Genomic DNA, 22388 nt, shown 5'->3' on the forward strand with positions numbered 1-22388 from the left:
TGCCAAAGAGCTCTATTCTCATTTTGATGCCAGACCCACCACTGGTGTGCGTTGCCAAAGAGCTCTATTCTCATTTTGATGCCAGACCCACCACTGGTGTGCATTGCCAAAGAGCTCTATTCTCATTTTGATGCCAGACCCACCACTGGTGTGCGTTGCCAAAGAGCTCTATTCTCATTTTCATGCCAGACCCACCACTGGTGTGCATTGCCAAAGAGCTCTATTCTCATTTTGATGCCAGACCCACCACTGGTGTGCGTTGCCAAAGAGCTCTATTGTAATTTTGATGCCAGACCCACCACTGGTGTGCGTTGCCAAAGAGCTCTATTCTCATTTTGATGCCAGACCCACCACTGGTGTGCATTGCCAAAGAGCTCTATTCTCATTTTGATGCCAGACCCACCACTGGTGTGCATTGCCAAAGAGCTCTATTCTCATTTTGATGCCAGACCCACCACTGGTGTGCGTTGCCAAAGAGCTCTATTCTCATTTTGATGCCAGACCCACCACTGGTGTGCATTGCCAAAGAGCTCTATTCTCATTTTGATGCCAGACCCACCACTGGTGTGCGTTGCCAAAGAGCTCTAATTCTCATTTTGATGCCAGACCCACCACTGGTGTGCATTGCCAAAGAGCTCTATTCTCATTTTGATGCCAGACCCACCACTGGTGTGCATTGCCAAAGAGCTCTATTCTCATTTTGATGCCAGACCCACCACTGGTGTGCGTTGCCAAAGAGCTCTATTCTCATTTTGATGCCAGACCCACCACTGGTGTGCATTGCCAAAGAGCTCTATTCTCATTTTGATGCCAGACCCACCACTGGTGTGCATTGCCAAAGAGCTCTATTCTCATTTTGATGCCAGACCCACCACTGGTGTGCATTGCCAAAGAGCTCTATTCTCATTTTGATGCCAGACCCACCACTGGTGTGCGTTGCCAAAGAGCTCTATTGTCATTTTGATGCCAGACCCACCACTGGTGTGCGTTGCCAAAGAGCTCTATTCTCATTTTGATGCCAGACCCACCACTGGTGTGCGTTGCCAAAGAGCTCTATTCTCATTTTGATGCCAGACCCACCACTGGTGTGCATTGCCAAAGAGCTCTATTCTCATTTTGATGCCAGACCCACCACTGGTGTGCGTTGCCAAAGAGCTCTATTCTCATTTTGATGCCAGACCCACCACTGGTGTGCATTGCCAAAGAGCTCTATTCTCATGTCATCAAACAAATGTAATCTCCCCGAAGTTTGCTAAACGGCATTGGAACTTGGATTGGTTAATGGCATCATGAACTTTACCTAGTACCAGGATATATGGTCAGATGACATGAAAATAGAGCTTGAATTGAAGGCGGCAGTCCAAAAAACAAACCCAATGTGTTCTTCAACTCAGAAAACATTTTGGAAAAAGTCTCAGGACAGGAATCTTCGCAGGGTGAGGCATTGTTTGCTGCAGCTAGCGACTTGAACAAGTGCAAACACTCAAACTGGACAGTCTTCGTTCAAAGACTCAATCATGGACACTCTTACTGATAGTTGTAGCTGCTTTGTGTGATGTATTGTTGTATCTTGCCCTTTGTGCTGTTGTCTGTGCCCAATAAATGTTTGTACCGCTACCATGCTGTGTTGTCATGTGTTGCTGCCTTGCTATGTTGTAGTCTTAGGTCTCTCTTTATGTAGTGTTGTCTCTCTTGCTGTGATGTGTGTTTTGTCATACATATACACACACAATTATTATACAATTTTAAAAAATGTAAATATCAGGCCCAGGAAGCCTTTTGCTAAGCCATAAATAACAATGTGTTCTTAACTGACTTGCCTAGTTAAATAAATAAAATAAAGAAAGGTATTGAAAACAGGGGTGTCCATTTTTACTCCTACCTTTGTTTAAGAAGTCATCTTTTTTAAATTTCAGTCTCTTTCTCTACAGCTCAGTATTTGAGAAATTATTGTATACAGTCATTTTTCTAATCCTCATTAAGGGTGTCAATCATTTCAGACCCCACTGTAACAGAGTGGACAGGACAGGGTCAATTACCACTTTCACAGAAAAATGATCCTGAAGTGTGAATGGTATAAGAAGATATAAAGTGGTTAGTGAACTGACACAGTGATACAGTCTTTCCCTCTCTCACACTACAACGCTAGTTTTGGAGGAAGACATTCTAAGCAAAGTGCCCTCACTTCCATTTTAGTAGAAATACTATATATATATATATACTAAAATATTGATATTACACTTGATCCTAGATGAAATCCACAAAATCCCAACATGAACCCAAATTATTTCAGCTGCACTCCCTATTGGATTCCCAAATCAACCGAAAACACATGGTTGTGTTCTTGCAGTCAGTAACAATGCCCTTCCTCAGTTCTCACCCATTGCAGGGGTTGTCCTGGTACTTGGTGGCTGTGTAAGAGAATGGTGACATGTTCTTGTCTACGAAGGAGCCAAAGCCTAGTCTGAAGTTTGAGGTGAGTTTCCTCATCTCGTCAGCCAGCTTGGTGCCCAGGTTCCTGATGGTGTCCAGGTCATCCTTCATGGACAGAGACAGGTCCATCAGATAGTACAGGTCAACAGGGTAGTCCTCCACCTGACGCACCTGCACTTCGAATGAGGTCTGGTCACCTAGTGGGAGGGGGAAATTGATTGATTTGTGCCATTGCTTTGATAGGTTTATAAATCAAACAGCATCCTACATTTTCCCTGTACAGTGGGTTGACTTAATATTTTCTAAGAAAAGTGGTTTTTCCCCCAATTATACTGAACAGAAATATAAACGCAACATGTAAAGTGTCGGTCCCATATTTCATGAGCTGAAATAAAAGATCCGAAAAAGGTTTCAAACCAGTGGCAACCCGTCATTTGAGACTTGCCTTGTTATTTAAAAAATACATGTTTTATTGCTTGTTATTCTGGCATTAACACGTGTCACATATCAGTTTGCAAACAATGTAAAAAAATATATATAATTGAGTCAATAAAGCCGCATACAAACATGGTCTCTTTTTTGTTTCTTGAGTAAGGCAGAGAGTGTTGCGCAGTGTTCTGTCACTCATGGGAGGGGGGGGGGACACTACGTCACCGCCAAGTCTGAGGGTAGAGCTAGAAAATGCTATCCCCCTGTGTGCTGGCATAGAGTTACATAAGAAATGCCCATCCAAGAAGGCTCAAGGTCAGAACTTGTTCTCAACTGGCCTAGCTGGTTAAATAAAGGTGTGGAACAAAAAAAAAAGGTTATTTGCCACAGATAAAATGACATCTACAGTAGCTTTGATTGGACTGATCATGTCATCATCATACTTTCAAAATCTTAGCTAGCAGTCATCATAAATCAAGTCGAAAATCTACTGGCAAAACGTTTTTAATCCTTGTGATATGAAGATAAATAATGAAGAGAAATTATAGATAAAACAGTGCTCATCGGCCATTGGAGATAAACATTACAAAACAAGTTGCAAATCGCAAATTCAACAATGAGTGGTTTGGAAGGAATCAGTGACAGTGGCTAACTGCAAGCATTGCAAAGCAATCACTAGCCTGCTATTCAGTGGCTGTGTGGTCCCACATCTGCGATTAAAGGGCACTTTTCCAAGTTTAAAATGATAAACTTTCAACATCGGCCATGCTGTCAATGAAGCATGATTTGTGCAGCACTTAAAACAACTGTTTACTTGGAACGGCAAAATCTGACTTTAGTTCGTTCAAGACAACTGGGAACTCGGAATAAAGAAACTACGACTGGGAAATACGTTTTCAACTTTCATCCAACTTTGAATTGTAAAGCCGGGCGTCTTTCTAGAGCTTCGACCGGAGATCAATGACGTCATCATGAATCAACCTTGTTTTTTCCCCGAGTTCCCAGTGGTTTTGAAAGCACCATAAATACAGAGAATGCCAGACTACGATGACAAAATTTGCCCACGAAGGACCGCCGCACCACCTTCCATTTCAAGTGAGCACAGCACAACAAGGGGAGTCCAAAAATGTATTGTATGCTGCTGCATAAATTATGTAATATGCCAGGGAGATATGCATAGTGCAGTTAAGAAAGTAATACTAAGCGTATGTTGTGTAGTAAGATGTTAGTAGCACATGTGCGTCACCCTAATAATTTGTTCTATTTAACCCACTTAATTTTGCCTACTGTTCTGACTTGGTGGTGCACATGTAGCCTATAACCGGTTTTAGAGAAATGTAATCATTGAATATTCTAAGAGCTTTCATTGTCTGCTTATATGCCCTCTATATTTATCCTACGGTTCTAACTTGGAGAAGGAGAACAAGGAGAACACTAAGAACGGCCCATGTTCTGAATTCTGTTGCTGTACATTTCAAAAGTGTTAAACAAATAGTTAGGATTGACGTAGTCAGTATCTCTCGCTCATTAATGTCTTAGTCTAAATGAAGGATTGCCTCATGCGCTCGTTGTCCCCTTATGCCATAGTTTGGCAGTAAATTAGGCTGAATGAAACTGTTTCGTTGCCAGACAAGGCTCCGCTGATAGCCAGGTGTAGCAGTGGTAAGATGTTGGGACAGCTTTATGTAGGCCTTAACAGTTTATGGGCACCTTTTGTCACCGTTATAGTGCAATTCATGTATTGTTTAGTGTTGTGGCTTTGCTGGCATGCATTCCACTTATATTATTTTGCCCCACCAAGATTACATGCTAAAATCGAAACTGTTCCATACGCACAAAAAGCTCATTTCTAAGCTTATGCCCTCCCAGGCCCACCCATGTCTGCACCCGTGCCCAGTCATGTGAAATCCATTAGGACCTAATAAGTGTATTTCAATTGACTGATTTTCCTAATAGAAACTGTAACATGTTGCGTTTCTATATTTTTGTTCAGTAAAGATATGTAAACAGTGTTCCATATACAGCTCATGTCTCTCCAACCTTTGGTTCAAACTCTGTTACCTTTGTGCTCAAACCCTGTCACATTGTGCTCTGAGAGGGTTGATTCTCTGTGCTTGCCTGGTCTCATACATGACATAGGCCTACATGACACAAAAAGACTGGATCACTAGGCTAGGACTGGGCTTACCTGGTCTAAGATTCAGGGAGATCTTCTGGGGCATGATCTGGATGACATCATACTGGGTCGGCCCGGAGCCTTTGGAGCTGAGGGGTTCGCTCTTCACTACCATGGTTGTGCTACTAGGACTCTCTATGTTATGGGCCTCACAGCCTCTCTTCTGCAGGTTCTGACTCAGGTCACACCGCGACGTCAGGGTCCTCGCCCTGCCAAACTCCTGAGGAAAGAACAAACTAATAACACCTGTCATGCAATGTAAAAGCTAGAGTACACACTTGTCTGCCTCTCAGCCCTGCCTCTCCGCTTCAGTTGAGTATTGGTAAGCGAAATTAAAGGATTGGGGTAATCTTGTACATTTTTCTTTTAGTTCTGTGAGACAATTGTAGGTCTGAAAGCAGGGGTAGAAAATCCACTATGTACAGAGAACACATTTCCAGAACTGCACAGGTGCACTCCTACATCCTGTTGGCTCAAACATGCTCAGGAGTGATTATGGCTTTTCGTTTTGCATGTGAACTCGAAACACTACACAACAGTATGAGAGTCCTCACCTCACACTAAGACAACTATTGGGTTCAGTATGTCACATTTAGAAATGTTGTGAGAGTATTACTAATCTCACCACCACAGTGGTGCATTGTAAGTAAACCTAACACTGGAGGAGTGAGGCACATGCCCTACCTCTTGCGCGCACCAGGCGCAGCTCGGAGAGATGAGGAGGCATTCTTCACAGGATGTAGCGCTGCCACTCATACAAACATTGAGTCCTAATGAGAAAGTAGTAAAAGTAACCAAACAGAATCTCTGGAACAGTGTTGATCGTTCATTACATAGATTTCCAGACAATAGATTATATTTCCAGACAATCAAACTCACGTGAACAGACATGTAATACACACATATTTAGTATTTTTCTTATTCAAGCGCAGGTGGAATATGGCAATTACAATTTAGATCATTTCTTCCACGTCAGCGTGAAACAGTGCTTAAATCGATTTATAGGTATATGTTCGAAGATGTTGGTTTAGAAATAGTCTTTATTATTCAAACATGAAGTTACACTTCAATGCAACGTGTCAAACATTTGAAAGAGTGACAACCACAACAGGCTATTTAGTTTTCACAGGGAAACAATCGAGTGTGTATGGCAACATTGTTGCATGAATTTCACGGCTACTATAACTATTGTCCCACTTTTAATACACTATAACAAGCGACTGCATACAAAAACTAGTCTTCTAGAACACCTTCCCGTGGATTACAGCCAGTATAGGCCATTTAGAACACGTTTCGAGAATAATGTTTTGCTCCTCAGTTTCAAGAAGGGAAAAAAACGTTCTTACCTTGTGCAACATTGTGAATAAATATTTCCAGAACCATGCAGCCGAAGGCTGTACGGTACACCAACTGCAATGGGCTCCACATAATTTCCTCGTAGTGGGTCCGATATTCAAAAGTCTATGTTTGTGAAGTTATGGCACTGAAGTCGGCAGTCGAACCTCACTTTAGATCCAGGTTCTGTCTGCTCGCTCGGTGAAGACTAGTGAACCATTCTCTTTGTCCATTTGAACTCCAGCAAAGCTAATCGCCCTCATAATGTAAACGCGACCTCCAGACAAACATTACAATTCATTGTCCTTCTGAAGAATTCCGTACAACAGGAGGAAAACAATATTTTGCAATGTTGGGTTTAAGGAGTCAAAAGCTGTGATTTTTGAAAGTAGTTATGCAGAGCCAGTTTACCATGATGTCCGGAGTTCACTCATAACTGACACCATTGGTTATTGTTTTCCATTACTTTTCAAATGGTTATAAGCCCTTATTTTTGTGCAATAATTGCCAGTCAAAATTAGTTGAAAGTAGAAGTTCGGTCGAAATGTAGAATATAATTTAAGTTCATTAGAATAGCTTTTCCCTAGCAAATGTGTGTTTTAATCAGTCTCTATAGTTGCAAATCCAGCCGCTAGTCTCCGCCCATTCGTTAACCCCATAGAGATAGACAGAGGAGTCGTCTCCATTACGATGCCATTATAGCGCCTGTGACAGCATCGGCGTCGCTGTTGAGGCTACAACCAATAGGAACACCACCCAGCTTACTACTTTAAAATGGCGGAAGCACGGTGGAAGCACTCAATGGCACTGCCCATGCTAAAACAGCCTTTTGTCCACTAGAGGCCTCTATCATTTTCTATGGTTAACCCTTTCGTTTGTTAAACACCTCAGATGACTTCAACACGTTGCATTGACACAGATAACAGACACACATCCATGTTTGCCTGGCAGGGCAACAACAGTCATTATAAACTGGGTTGTTCGAGCCCTGAATGCTGATTGGCTGATAGCCGTGGTATATCAGATTGTATACCACTGGAGCAACAAACCGCCCTTGGCTGTCTCTGCCTGGCTGGTTCCCCTCTCTCCACTGGGATTCTCTGCATCAAACCCTATTACAGGGTCTGAGTCACTGGCTTAGATTTGCTCTTCCATGCCATCCCTAGGAGGGATGCGTCACTTGAGTGGGTTGAGTCACTGATGTGATTTTCCTGTCTGGGTTGGCGTCCCCACTTGGGTTGTGCCGTGGGGGAGATCTTCGTGAGCTATACTCGGCCTTGTCTCAGGATGGTAAGTTGGTGGTTGAAGATATCCCTCTAGTGGTGTGGGGGCTGTGCTTTGGCAAAGTGGGTGGGGTTATATCCGGCCAGTGTTTCCTGACCCCTTCTGTCTCAGCCTCCAGTATTTATGCTGCAATAGTTTGTGTCGGGGGGGCTAGGGTCAGTGTTTTTCTGGAGTATTTCTGTCTTATCCGGTGTCCTGTGTGAATTTAAGTATGCTCTCTCTAATTCCTTCTTTCTCGGAGGACCTGAGCCCTAGGACCATGTGCCCTGAGGTCTCCTTTGCTGTCCCCAGTCCACCTGGTTGTGCTGCTGCTCCAGTTTCAACTGTTCTTCCTGCGGCTATGAAATCCCTGACCTATTCACCGAATGTGCTAACTGTCCCAGACCTGCGGTTTCAACGCTCTAGAGACAGCAGGAGCGGTAGAGATACTCTGAATGATCGGCTATGAAAAGCCAACTGACATTTACTCCTGAAGTGCTGACCTGTTGCACCCTTTACAACCACTGTGATAATTTGACCCTGCTGGTCATCTATGAACATTTGAACATCTCCAACCGGCACAGCCAGAAGAGGACTGGCCACCCCTCATAGCCTGGTTCCTCTCTAGGTTTCTTCCTAGGTTCTGGCCTTTCTAGGGAGTTTTTCCTAGCCACCGTGCTTACACCTGCATTGCTTGCGGTTTGGAGTTGTAGGCTGGGTTTCTGTACAGCACTTTGTGACATCGGCTGATGTAAGGGCTTTATCAATAAATTTGATTGATTACTAATGTTCGGGGAGCTCATGTAATCAGCACCGCTTTAACATGCGCAGTAATACCCTATGGTTTACACCTCACTGGCCCGGCTCAGTAGATTATTCAGTCTAGTATTCAGCGATCAACAAAACCTGGAAGCTTGCACCATCTGCTGGCCATTAACTGAAATGTGAGAATTTGCAAGATAAAGAGAGATGTATGCCTATGCATGTTATACAAGCACATCAAGGCTAGCTGGGGCTGAGAGAGAAACTCAATTCACAACCCACACAACATCCCAAACTATAGTCTCTTTTATTAAAGCAACAATATCCAAACTGAAATTATACATCCAACAGGCTAATAAGTACAGTTCCTTCGGAAAATACAGTGGTGGAAGCGTCATGTATGCTTGTAATCGTAAAGGACTGGGGAGTATAAAAAATAAAATAAAATATTATGGCATTAAGGACAGGCAAAATCCTAGAGGAAAACCTGGTTGTCTGCTTTCCACCAGACACTGGGAGATCAATTCACCTTTCAGCAGGACAATAAAACAAGACCAAATCTACACTGGAATTCCTTACCAAGAAGACAGTGAATGTTCCTGAGTGTCTGAGTTACAGCTTGAAAATCTATGGCATAACCTGAAAATGGTTGTAACAAAGACCAACAACCAATTCTGAAAATAATAAAATGGGCAAATGTTACACAATCCAGGTGTGCAAAGCTCTTAGATTTACCCAGAAAGACTCACAGCTGTAATCACTGCCAAAGGTGCTTCTACAAAGTATTGACTCAGGGGTGTGAACATTGATATAAATGAGATGCTTCTGCATTTCATTTTCAATACATATGACAAAAATAAAAATCTAAAAACATGCTTACTTTGTCATTATGGGGTATTGTGTGTAGATCTATTTAATCCATTTTGAATTCAGTCTGACAAAATGTGGAATAAGTCAAGGGGTATGAATACTTTCTGAAGGCACTGTAGCTTTGTCAATAACAGTATTCTAATACTGAAAGGGTGGACAAAGGGGAAAATGGTAGAATCTGGAAGGATATGTGAACTACACTTCCAGACATTAAGCAAATTGTCCTGTTGAGAACAAAACAAATGTATTTTTAAACACAACCTACCCTGATATCCAAGAACATTTCAGGTTCTCAGATTTATTTAAACTGAAACAGAACATAAAACATTCTGCAAAACTCCTTTGCAATTCTACTGTGATTTGAATTAACTTAACAATTCAACTGTAATTGAACCATTTGCAAACTAATTTTGTATTTTTTATATTTGCACTTTTCAGGTTCAAAAGTAGATAAAACAATTCACTGAGTATTGTAGCAAAATAGTAGAGTAATAACATTCCGTATGTGAGGAACAAACAAAACAGTGGATAAGTTGTTTACTACATTCAAGTAAATCAAAAGCCTGGCTTTGGGCAAACCTGTAACCTGTTTCAACAAGGACAAATATCAACAATAGAATAGAAAGTGGAGTCCTTATCGTGTCAGCAGGTCAGAGGTCATGTTTACAATGGTCTTGAGAGGCAGGCCACTGAGGAACCCCTGGTGTTTGGCCCTCAGGTCCAGCAGGGCATCTACAATCCGTTGCCTCCCTGCCTCTGGGTGGCGCAATGACAAATGGGCCATCAGTGTATCGAAACTACCCATGGTGGCGTAGTGCTGGGGCACACAGGTCCCCGACGCCGTGGGGGAGTCACACACGGTGGTCCTCTTCTGGAGGCTGAGCTGCAGGGGCTGTAGAGAGAGACAGACAAGAACAGAGACCAAATACATGAGAAGCAATCATTATTGACCAATAATTCAGGGAGCAATCCACGCATTGCAACAGGTTGAAAACAAATAAAATTCCCATTTACAATCCCTGCATACAAAACAAAAACTGTAGAGAACCTAACCATCAGTGGGGTGGTGATATGGGTGTTTCTCCTCTTGGAGTCTTGGGGGCATGGAGTGTCTCCAGAGGGCCCTGCCTTGGTGCTGGCTGAGGGAATATGCTGCTGCTGGGTTTGCCGCCCCTGACCCTGGCTCTGGTTACCAGTGTGGCTTGGGCTGCAGATGTGCGCCACATGCACTGTCTGTCCATGCATACTGCACCCATCCATCTCACTCACTGCACTGTCAGCCATCTTTGGACCACTCACAGTCACTATAGCAACTCTGCATGGAACAGAGAGAGGTGTTAACATTGACATGTACTCCATTGCTTCATGTGAGGGGACAATATCTTTATACAAAAGTATGTTGATGTTATTATATTGAAATCTTGATGTAACAGTTAAGTTTCCTTGGAACGCTTATACATTCCTTAACGTAGTTTCATTCTACAGGGTCACTGGTTTTATTTTACCGGAGGTTGTTGCTGAAGGTGGAGATGCTCACTTCAGAAGCCTGATACTTCTCAAACCAGAGCATAACTTCTCTCTATGAAGACAGACAGGAGACTTATTAGGGTCTGTTGGCCCCTGGTGGCCAAATCACTCCAACTTTCCCATTTTTATCCGAGATTCCTCAATCTCCTTGCTTCCTTTCAAACAGCATTGGAGAAGAAGGTCCAAGGGAAGGGACCTAGGAACTTCTCAAAAACATTTGACGCAACAGACGCAAGGAATTAAAGATTGATTGAGTTGGAGACATTGTCACATGAGGCTTACCTCTGTTACATCACTGGGAAGGTCTGTGACGCACAGGAAGGAGCTCTGATCCTTCTCCCCAATGATTCCTAAATATGAATGAATGTTTATGAACACTGCCTATGAACTTGTTAGGTGTGGGTTATGAATGTGTCATGAAATCCTTATGTACCTGTAGGTAGTGTTACAGAAATATCAAATTCAGCAAGATTCAGTCAAATTATGTACAACGCACATTGAAACATTTGAAACTCAAATACCCGTAAATGAAAAATCTTTAGGGGTATGTTTGTCATGCGGCTTTCCCCCCTCAACCCTATTCTTGCCATTTCCTTCCTCCACCAGGACCTCAGCCAGACCTCCTTCCTTCAGCTCTACACCATCAGGCTCAAGGTCCTCCTCTGCATCGAACCACGCCTCGCTGGAGTTGTGGTCTTTGGTTCCACCTGTTGAGTGCGAGAGTTCTGAAATCCAGGTGGATCGGAACCAGCTTTGTGAACACTATGGAACACTGTAGTGCAACGTATTGTATGTTTATAAATTCAATACGCCAATGTGTTTGTATCGATCCCTCCTTATTCAAATAAACCATTGATGAATGAATAAACAGGTCTCATTACCTGGCCTGGGCCTCCGGTTGACCACAGGCTGCTGGGGGAGGTGGATGACCGCTTTCACAGATCTGCAGTCCTCATCCTTTGGGTTACCAACGGGCCCTTCTGCCTTGATCCTGCCAACCATCCCATCATCCTGTCCAAGGACTGATAAAACAGACTGGGACAGACTGGGTCTGTTTAACTCTCCATCACCACCTGCACTGGCGTCGTCGACACGGGCATCCTCTACCTGCAACTGCTGGGAGCTCCTACCTGAGGCACTGAGGATAGAAAATATCTTAAAAACAGCCAACTTCATTCATTCATTCACTCACTCATTATACAATTAGTCAAATACATACTCAGACAGAGCATTTCCCAAAGACTCGTCAATTATCTGAAAAGGGGAAAAACAACCATGAGATCCACACTGCATAGTACAAACACAATGTACTGAGGGGAAGGAAGGGCACCAGAGGGAATTTACATGTTGGGGGACATAGCTGGTCCCTGAGGTGATCCTCTGGGAGTCGACAGACAGGGGCCTGAGCTGGTCCAGGGGTATACCTGACAGGACCCGTCTCCTCATCTCTCTGTAGTCTACCTCCAGGAGCTGCAGCACTGCCACCAGGCTCTCAGGAGGGCCCTCAGTCCTACAGGGGGATGGGGATATAAACTCAGCAAAAAATAAATAAACAGCCTCTCACTGTCAACTGTTAATTTTCAGCAAACTTAACATGGGTAAATATTTGTATCAACATATGATTCAATAACTGAGACAAACTGAACAACATCCACAGACATGTGACTAACAAATGGAATAATGTGTCCCTGAACAAAGGGGGGTCAAAATTAAAAAGTATTTATCTGGTGTGGCCACCAGCTGCATTAAGTACTGCAATGAATCTCCTCATGGACTGCACCAGATTTGCCAGATCTTGCTGTGAGATGTTACCCCACTCTTCCACCAAGGCACCTGCAAGTTCCCAGATATTTCTGGGGGGGAATGGCCCTAGCCCTCACCCTCCGATCCAACAGGTCCCAGACATGCTCAATGGGATTGAGATCCGGGCTCCTCGCTGGCCATGGTAGAACACTGACATTCCTGTCTTGCAGGAAATCACGCACAGAACGAGGAGCATGGCTGGTGGCATTGTCATGCTGGTGGGTCATGTCAGGATGAGCCTGCAGGAAGGGAACCACGAGGGAGTAAGTCTTCCCTGTAACGCACAGCGTTGAGATTGCCTGCAATGACAAGCTCAGTCCGATGATGCTGTGACACACCGCCCCAGAATATGACAGACCCTCCACCTCCAAATCGATCCCGCTCCAGAGTACAGGCATTGATGTAACGCCCATTCCTTCGATGATAAACGTGAATTCGACCATCACCCCTAGTGAGAAAAAACAGCAACTTTTTGCCAGTCCCGTCTGGTCCAGTGACAGTGGGTTTGTGCCCATAGGAGACGTTGTTGCCGGTGATGTCTGGTGAGGACCTGCCTTACAACATGCCTACAAGCCCTCAGTCCAGCCTCTCTCAGACTATTGCGGACGGTCTGATTGCCCTGGCCACATCTGCAGTCCTCATGCCTCCTTGCAGCATGCCTAAGGCACGTTCACGCAGATGAGCAGGGACCCTGGGCATAATAATTTGTGTTTTTCAGAGTTAGTAGAAAGACCTCTTTAGTGTCCTCAGTTTTCAGAACTGTGACCTTAATTGCCTAGCGTCTGTAAGCTGTTAGTGTCTTAACGACCGTTCCACAGGTGCATATTCATTGTTTATGGTTCATTGAACAAGCATCGGAAACAGTGTTCAAACCCTTTACAATGAAGATCTGTGAAGTAATTTGTATTTTTACAAATTATCTTTGAAAGACAGGGTCCTGAAAAAGGGACGTTTCTTTTTTTTGCCGAGTTTACATCCTGGAATGATAACATAGGAATAATATAGCGTTGGTTTCCTGGACTAAAAACAAAATGTTCAATTAAGAGGATTTTTAGAGCTGCCATAACAGGGAAGGTGTATGCAACAGCTACATGGCCATTATAGTGCCTAACTGAATGATCAGCAGGAGAAATGTACGATCAGATAGAAATAACACTAACAGATATATGTCCAATGATCTTTTGAACTCATTGAATAAATCAATGAGTTTAATCGTGATGTGCCCTGCTGTCTCCTGTCCCTTACCCTGGACATAAATTATGTACGACAGTTCTGCACAACTTTGTAAGGTGCCAAGCTGTCATATCTCCTGTCCTGTCCCTTACCCCTGGACCAGACGGTCTCCCTCAGGTGAGGTGTAGTAGCGTCTCCAGCAGTGCCGTTGGCACATCCCATACTGCAGGGCCAGCAGGTTCAGCTCTGCCCGCATGGCACGCTGGCCACAGTCACATTCCCCACGGTCCGCGTTGTCGCAGCCTCTTCCATCTCTCACACCGCCTGCAGAGCTGATACAGGCAGCAACAGACATAGCCATGATCAGCACCTCAGCAGATAGAAAAGAACCATGGATATTTTCCACGTTCTCAAAAAAAAAATGGAAATGGAGGTATAACAGAATGAAAATACCTTGCCATTTGCTCTTTCAGCTCTTTCAGTTCCTCTTGAGAAAATTTCAGCTTGATGAATTCCTTAGACATTTAGATATTGAAGAAATGTATTTCAGTAAAAAGGAAATCTGAATGATTACGAACATTACAGGAGGAGCATTAACTGTACCTCAGTCAGATACTCCAGGTCTGCCATGTGGACTTCAGTGATGACAGACTTGTCAGTTGTAGCTGTGCCCTGAGTTTGTGTGTTCTGGTTGCAGCCTGTTAGACTGTGGTCAATACCAACCAACACATGTTTAGTTGTTGAATGGTCGGCTGTGCTTAGCCTGGCTTCTGTGACCCGTGAAGGCGAGAGATCAAAAGTCTGGTTCAGATTGACTAGCGAGAACGCAGACATACCGTTCTCATGCTGTGTGGTGGTCACGACGTCCGCCGATGCCCCACCAGGGCTTATTGACAAGAAGGACTCCTCATAGATGGACAGCTCCTCTTTCTTCAGGGTTTGGGGTGCACTGAGACTCTCTCTAGACCAACCAGACTGGTCCATCTTGGTTTGGCCTTGAGGGGGTGTCACGTTTAAGTCAGGTGTCCCCTCATTACTTGCTTTATACATGAGAATACTCCCATCCTCTTTCATGAGGCTCCGGTAGTCGACACCGTTATTCTCTATCTGGCATCTTGAGGCCTCTTCCTCATTTGCTAGGTTGCCGGGGCAGTTGTCGTAAGTCCAATCACAGTACTCGCTGCGGTCTCCAGCGCAGGAAGACACCATACTGCCTTCAGGTGGCACCACCTCCACTACGCCGCTAGGCTGCTCAGTGCTCCTCATGGTGGCCATGAGTGATAGTGAGTCGTCGCGGTCCGGCTCTGCTAACTGGCTGGTGTTGATGCTGGTGTCGTTCCACTCTGTGCGGTCCATCCTAGTGCTGTTGAAGCTGTAGTACTCTGGAGGAGTCTCCCGGTCCAACATGGGGAAGTCTGCCATGTGGTCATGCATGGACATGGATTTGGCCATGGATTCACCCTCCTGGCTTTGGATGGCAGACTGGCTCAGGGTTTTTCCTCTCTGGCTTTGTATCTCCAGCTCCATATCCAGAGAGAAGCTAGTCTGGGCAGACGGATCCTTATATACCGCCACACTACTGCAGTTGTTGCCATCCTGCCACCGCCCTTCCTCCCACAGCTGAGAGAGCAGCTCGACCTTGGAGAAGTGCGCCTCCTGTTGGCCTGGAGAATCCTCTGTGGCTCCAATATGGCTGCCACTGGTATCACCACAGGCTGACTGGAAGCTATCCTGAAGGTTGACCAGACAGCCCACTGTTGTGGATGGGAAGGTAGTAGTAGTAGTAAAGGACTGAGGCTGACATCCCCTGAACTGTTGCACTGCTCCTGCTTCCGCCTGGTGGTGGGCTTGGACTGACTGGACTCCTCCGTGCCCTGAACAGTTGAACAGATTAAGCTCCTCCTTCACGTTGTTGGGAAGAAGACCTAACTCTTTCTCCTCTTCTATGAGGAAGACAACAACATGGTTGTATCAAAATAAAGAAACATAGCTAAAGGAAAACAACTTATGCTGTGGTGGTGAAATCAATGTAACTTTGTGGGATTCATAAAGTACTATTACTTAACTGCTAGTGTGGAATGAGAGACATTTAATATTAACCATTGACTGTGCACTAGTATACGACTGACTATGAATGGGCATGTTCCTTCCAAGATAGCAAATCTGTCCACACAATGCAAATATTACAGTCTGTTTTGAATTATGATTTTAAACCACACCTGAATGGCATGCCGGGATCTCCTTATGGATAGGTGTGCTACAGCGTCGGCATATTTTAGCTCCTGAAGAACAACTGGTTCCACAGTTGGGACACTGAATCACACCATAGAATGTGGGCCTTCTGGATCTGAGAACAGCCGAAACCATGCTAAATTTAGGACAATTGTTATTTTTCCTCTGGTCAACTACTGGTTGTAGAATCACACCTGGTGACCAACAAATGTAGTTATCTGAATTGACAGGAGAGAACACATACTTGTTTAGGTTTGACGACATCGTCTGCGTAACAGCAGGAGGTTTCCAGCAACCTCTCACCTGTTCTGTACACAAAATAAACATTTTAACATGATCAAATATAAAGTGTTATAAAAGTATAATACAACTATTTATTGAGTAAAATATACAGAGTAAAGACAGTTTACAGGTATATGTAATTCTGATATATTAGGCTATTCTTTCTCTGAGACAGTGTTGTACCTGTTTCACAAGGCTCCCTGCAAGGTTTAAGGGGCCATTGTTCTCAGAAAAATGTATTGTAATTCTACACATTTTGCCATGGGACAAAAATAAACAGTTGCCGTTTTAAAGCATATTTCCTGCAACTCTACACATTTAGCCATGGGGCAGAGCAAAAATGTACATTTTTATAACTAATCTCATGATATTCTACACATCGTCATGAGGCTGAAAGAAAGGTTTGCTGTTTTAAAAGCTAATTTCCTGTTAATCTACACATTTTGACATGGTTTATGATGTGTTCATATGCTATGAGCACTGGTACGCCAGTGCTCAAGGATAATACAACCAGGGTTACAACAGAAAACAGTTAAAGTCAAGCAGAACCATAACTCACGTTTCACATAAACCAGTTGTCTGGCTACGTTCAGAGCTGGATGGCTCTGCAGAAACCGATGGAGTCCTCCTTCCTCTGTGGAACAGAAAGTTGAAAGGGAAAGAATGAATCCGTGGCTCAGTTTTCACTGAGACTACAGAAAGTAGGCTGTCAATAGGATTAATATTTTACAGGCAATTGGTGGCCCTGGATAGGGATTCTATACAACTGTTTCGTAATTTGACGGCAAAACTATAAGGACACTATTGGTTTTTTTGGTTTGTCTATTATATAACCTTCCCTGGTCACCACTGTACCTTGTATGAGCTTCCTATCCTCCACAGGCAGCGATAAGTACCAACCCAGCAGCTTGGGGTCTGTCAGCTCCAGGAAATGGGTGACTTTCACCAGGTCAAACACAGACCTGTAACATGCAGAGTTAGACCTAGGTTGCTTCCAGATACGCCAAACCTCTCCCAAAGTATGCACTTGCATACTCCTCTTCTTGAATTTAAAAGCATTGGATTGGTGTAAGTGTTGGCTGGACAGAATTTCCACCATTATTGAGACCATGTCAGGGAGTGTGTGCAAGTACACACTTCAGCAAAGGGTTGAGAAATGGGATGCACAATAGATTATTTCTTGTTCATGATTCTCACATTACAGCATAAAGAATATGCTGGGACTAATAGACATGGGCTATACCTGTTGAGAAGGAATTTCCTGCAGTCCTCTATCGACAAAGACGGAGGGTCTGTATTGAGGTAAAGGCACATTATTAATGCATGTCTTTTCCCAAGGCAATGAAGGAGAACATAAATGGTTTGGACATATGTTGTTGTAATGAATTTGTAAAGCTCGAGTTAAAAAGTGAAAGTGCATTCCATTGGTTATGAGTTGCAAGAAGAAGCATCCCTCTTGTGCTTAACTTTAAAATAATTTAACATTTTTCTCCCCAATTTCATGATATCCATTTGGTAGTTACGATCTTGTCTCATTGCTGCTACTACCCAATGGGCTCGGGAGAGGCGAAGGTCGAAACATGACCGGACAAGCTGAGCTGCTTTAAAAAATAAATAAAAAAACACTGCTCGCTTAACCCATAAGCCAGCCTCACCAATGTGTCGAAGGAAACACCTTTCGACTGACTACCTAAGTCAGCTTGCACGCTGTAACGGTTTTGACTTGAGGTTATTATTTATAGGGGTGCCAGGTAGGTTGTGCCTACCAGAGAAAACATTGGTTTCTCCTTTTAGTTTGGGTGGGAATGAGTCCCATCTGGTCCGTCAAGTCTACACCAATACAAAGGACTTATGTAAAAGTCAGGATGGAAATAAACTTTTCATAAACCCTTAAAACATTGGAAAGAACTTCAAAAACAACTATATTCTGTTGCATGGGTTGTATTAGCAACAACAATGATTACACACACACATATAATAATATCACAATGAGTTCTGGTTCCTCCAGAAATGTCCTGTACCTCACCTAAAAAGAGTCCAGCCCGGTAAAGGAGTTCAGTGAACTCAAGTGACTTATGTCACGCAATGTTTGTCCGTTCATTCAGTGTAGCGTAAACCCAGTACTAAACATACAATCAATATAACAATAATTTTACCACAGAACTTTAAAGCGTATCAACTCTTACTAAGTCCTCAACTACAACTAACTACATAAATCATCACAGTATACCTCACATCAAAACAAATGAAATACCGTATACAAAAAGGTTGTAGTCAGTAGGCCAGTCAGACAATCCAATCCGCCAATAGATCTCCAGCGGAGAAAGGCCACGGAGAGGTGTAGTCCACGGACGCAAAGAGTGGATCCGATCCTGGGTAAACTCTCTTAGGCTACAAAACACACGTTTAACGGCTACAAAACAAACGGAATAGAGAAGCTTCGGGAACTGAGGGTTGAACACATCCTCAGTCACGTCTCCATCACAACCCCACTTTTGCGCAGTTGATGCTGGCTATTTAATTGGGAATTAAAGGGAAAGCGCCCTATTGGAAGGAGCTGCACTGAGAAGGTTCAGAAAAATTCAGGGCCGTCACAACGCGCCCGGCCCGCCACAAAGAGTCGCTAGAGTGTGATAAACCAAGGAAAGTCTCCGGGCAAACCCTTCCCTAACCCCGACGGTGCTGAGCCAAATGTGCGCCGCCCTATGGTGATCCTGGTCACGGCCAGCTGTGCGACAGCCTAGGATCGAACCCCAGGCTGTAGATTCAGTGCCATAAGGCGTCAACATACTTCAGTTCAGCTGGCACCTAGCCGAACGTGTGTGCTTGCATACTCTCTTAAAAGACTTCACTTAAAAAAAAACAGCAATAGTACTGTTTGTCCATTTTGAGACACCATAGCCAGTATACATTTCCTCAAAATAGTCAACTAATCTAAGATGACTCAATAAATCTAAGTCGTGCAATTTTACATCTAACTAAGATGTTTGATGCAGTATTTCTCAATGAAAACATTTGCATGAAAACAAGTCTCTCGTTGAATGACAAAGACTTTGAAGAATACCTACCTACTGTTGACCAACCACCAACTCATTTTCATGCAAATTTTTCTATTGAGAAATACTGCATCAAACATCTTAGTTGTAAAATTGTAAAAGTCCCAAACAAACAAAAACATAAAATAATAATATATGCACAATCCCTTTCGGACTGTTCTGGCTGGGAAGCATGGAACAGACACCTTTAGACCGCTGCACCACTAGGAAGATGGGGTTTAAACAGTGGTTTTAAAGCTTGCAATTTGCCATTTTTTGGTGACCTGACCAAATGCACATAGACCGCTGCACCACTAGGAAGATGGGGTTTAAACAGTGGTTTTAAAGCTTGCAATTTGCCATTATTTGGTGACCTGACCAAATGCACATAGAAATGCGAGTTATAAATCTGTCACTCATTGGAAGAAAGTCTACAGGAGAGATCTGTTTTAAGTGCTCCATTTCTGTACTTTCATTTTTGCATATTTTACTTCTGGTTTTGTACACCAATTTCAAACATCTGAAAATACAATATTTTTGGTTTATATATATATCACAGCGGTTTAGTATAGTACAATGATTATCCAATACTTGTTTTTTCACAAACGAAGTTAGGCTACTATTAGAATTTTTGCAACCAGAAAATGGCGGCGCGATTTCTGCATACTGCGTCTTTAAAAGCACTTCCCTCTTGACTTACCAGCCAACCCGTTCATTGCATTTTGAAAGAAACGTTGGTCACAAGGTACCATATGCATCTGAATCATCCCTGATGCATAGGGCGTTTGAGAAATATCTGATGGACGCTGTGGCTCCGGCGACAGAGACAACGGCATGAGCATTGGGAAGGGATACCACATGTTCTGAAAAACATACAACCAACTATCAGATGGTGCACTTTGACGAAGGCCATAAATTAATAGATGCGATTTGAATCTATGTGGACATGACTAGACATTTAGCTATTAATAACTATCATTTAACTGAGTAATTTAGATTTATTTGAATATGAACCAATTAAACTAGATATGGAAGCCGATTTATAACATTCCCATGACATTACTATATATAGCCTAACGCAGCTAAACTTTTTTTTTTACAGGTGTTTGCAATACATTAAAAGCAGCGACATTATAGCTCTAACTAACATCACTGGAACGAAGAATATCAAGTAGTTTGTCGATAAATATTGACAAATTATGTTGTGTCAATTTACCTTGGTCGAAGTGGGATTATGTTGTGAAGCGATTATTTAAAACGTTGCACGTGCACGCCACCTGTCGATTGATTTTTGACAGCCAATCAGGTTCTTCGACACCGAAACGTAATTAGAGGCTCAGGCATTTAATCTGGTTTGCTACTGTTGTTGTACTATGTTGTTCAACAAAAAGTGAGGTGTGCTATGAATCAGAGACGGAAAAAGGAAGCAAAACACCTCACCACCTGGGTCTGGTCTACTTAGTCAATTTATTAAGTAAACCAGACCCAGCTGCTATTACATTGGTGTCTATGGGAGACCGTAACTGACCATTTTTTTCAAGGATAAACGGCCTGTGTGAACTATCTTCATTTATCCACCATCTTTGCTATGATTTTTTTTTTGTATGAATTTCATGAGCAAAAACATGTATGGAAATTGTAAGAACTGGAAAACGGAAATACCTTCACTTTTTAAAGTGGCTAGCTAGCTGGCGGATTTCTTTGACAGACATATTCCTTCCTTTTTACCACGATTTTTATGATCCTATCTAATAGCTAGTTAATCAAATGCAGCTAGTTGGCTGGTTTATGTTTGTCCTTATGGTTAAAATAATGAACTGGTAAACATTTAGCTAGCTAGCTAAAGTTAGCTAACACTGTCTGTTGTTACTCACATGGTGATGGTGATGATTTTAGCACTGAGATCTGCACAATGAAACATCCACATTTCCAATTATAATCCTGAGTATTAATTGTATAATACAGTTTTGAATTACCTAATAGATCATCATTCAATCACGATTTTCTTATTTTTCAACGAGCACGTGTTGCTGCCCACAGCCCTCTTTGTAGATGTAGTAACATCGCTTTTCCACTGGAGGGCTGTATGGTTCAATGAAGCGGTAGTGCAATACATTCTCCGTCTCAAGGTGTGTGTGTGTGTGTACGTGTGTGTGTCCTAGGTGAAGTCTGTTGTGTAATACAGAGGATCAAGGGCAGTGTGACAGCTCTGAGAGAGATCAGGATTGGGTCTAATCAGGGGTGAACGTGAGGATAGACACCTTTTGCTTTCCTCCCTATATCTGTTCCTGTATCCTACTCACTGGTATTTTAATTGACCTTAATAGGCCACATTTCATCATTAGTTGTATTTCATGAAATAATCATCTGTAGAAAACCCAAAGAAATTATCTGTGTTGTCCCAAATGCTTTTAAGAAATGTATTTTAATATCAAAAAGAGAAATAGCCTGTTAGTGTTACATTATATTCATAACATTGTCTAAATGTTTCTATCAAAAAATTCCTCTTCTTCACAAACCAGGAACCACTGTGAGTTAGGGTGTCTCCTACCGCTTGTACTGCATGAAACCAACAAACTACAGTGAGTCCTGGCCCTGTGGTGCTGGACTAAAACCTCTGTATGCATTAGTTGTCTGCCTGCCACATCTTGTTTCTTGGAGAGGGGATCAATAAGTCATTTTGATGCAGTAATCAGCTGTCTGTATGGTCATAAGTATGTTGATGTTTGAAATTATTTCAAATACTATTTGAACCCAGGTCTGCTATCTAGATGCACTATTATTTCCAGGGAGGAGTGAAGTGGGCGGGCTGAAGGTTAAGTGGCTTTCTAAGACTGGACATTTCCACAGTGATGTGACATCTGATCAGCCTCAATCTGATCACTGCGTCCTCAGTAAGTGGCTCAAGCCCATCAAATAGGGATCAGTGCTAAAACCTGATTGAGCGAGAGAGAGGGTGTGAGGGGGAGGGAAGATTATTAGAGACAGACAGAGAGAGAGAGATAGCTGGAAGGAACATTGAAGACTTTGGTCAGACATTTCTGAAAATGAACTAGATTGTATTTATT

At 43.1% G+C, this 22388-nt stretch overlaps 2 protein-coding genes across 9 annotated transcripts in view; both read right to left on the bottom strand.

Annotated features, from left to right (window-relative positions):
* The window catches only part of LOC118366922 (integrin beta-5-like), a 78794-nt gene extending 71749 nt beyond the window's left edge, over positions 1 to 7045 (bottom strand). Inside the window, exons 1-4 of the mRNA XM_035749763.2 lie at positions 6385 to 7045; positions 5723 to 5808; positions 5051 to 5258; positions 2381 to 2630 (exon numbers count right to left, since the gene is read on the bottom strand). Coding sequence (XP_035605656.1) covers positions 2381 to 2630; positions 5051 to 5258; positions 5723 to 5808; positions 6385 to 6466 — 626 coding nt within the window. The 5' untranslated portion in view covers positions 6467 to 7045. The remainder of the gene's footprint in view (positions 1 to 2380; positions 2631 to 5050; positions 5259 to 5722; positions 5809 to 6384) is intronic.
* Positions 7046 to 8686: 1641 nt separating this feature from the next.
* rbm44 (RNA binding motif protein 44) lies at positions 8687 to 21403 on the bottom strand. 8 transcript variants are annotated; one of them, XM_035749766.2, is made up of 18 exons: positions 21297 to 21389; positions 20021 to 20183; positions 17529 to 17577; positions 17141 to 17247; positions 16845 to 16919; positions 16248 to 16311; positions 15991 to 16118; positions 14375 to 15714; positions 14225 to 14286; positions 13924 to 14103; positions 12140 to 12305; positions 12015 to 12049; positions 11677 to 11933; positions 11317 to 11502; positions 11078 to 11145; positions 10774 to 10847; positions 10322 to 10583; positions 8687 to 10160 (listed from the first exon to the last, which is right to left on the bottom strand). In XM_035749766.2, exons 2-18 carry the CDS (start codon positions 20178 to 20180, stop codon positions 9903 to 9905), a joined length of 3471 nt encoding a protein of 1156 aa, XP_035605659.1. In that variant the 5' UTR covers positions 20181 to 20183; positions 21297 to 21389; the 3' UTR covers positions 8687 to 9902. The 8 variants fall into 8 exon arrangements, with proteins under 8 accessions (XP_035605659.1, XP_035605660.1, XP_035605664.1 ...); XM_035749767.2 differs by having other exon boundaries at positions 21195 to 21316; XM_035749771.2 differs by lacking the exon at positions 21297 to 21389 and adding an exon at positions 20537 to 20690 and having other exon boundaries at positions 14375 to 15645.
* Between the last annotated feature and the right edge of the window lie 985 nt (positions 21404 to 22388).

The sequence above is a fragment of the Oncorhynchus keta genome, chromosome 34 (assembly GCF_023373465.1).
Source record: "Oncorhynchus keta strain PuntledgeMale-10-30-2019 chromosome 34, Oket_V2, whole genome shotgun sequence".
Taxonomy (NCBI): Eukaryota; Metazoa; Chordata; class Actinopteri; order Salmoniformes; family Salmonidae; genus Oncorhynchus; species Oncorhynchus keta.

Excerpts from the sequence above, each read along its gene's own strand:
- rbm44 (XM_035749766.2), bottom strand. The coding sequence starts at position 20,180 with ATGTGGTATCCCTTCCCAATGCTCATGCCGTTGTCTCTGTCGCCGGAG. Across the intron at positions 11,934-12,014 it reads TTGGGAAATGCTCTGTCTGA|TGCCTCAGGTAGGAGCTCCC; the intron begins GTATGTATTTGA and ends TTCTATCCTCAG. Across the intron at positions 10,848-11,077 it reads TTCCCAGTGATGTAACAGAG|AGAGAAGTTATGCTCTGGTT; the intron begins GTAAGCCTCATG and ends CTGTCTTCATAG.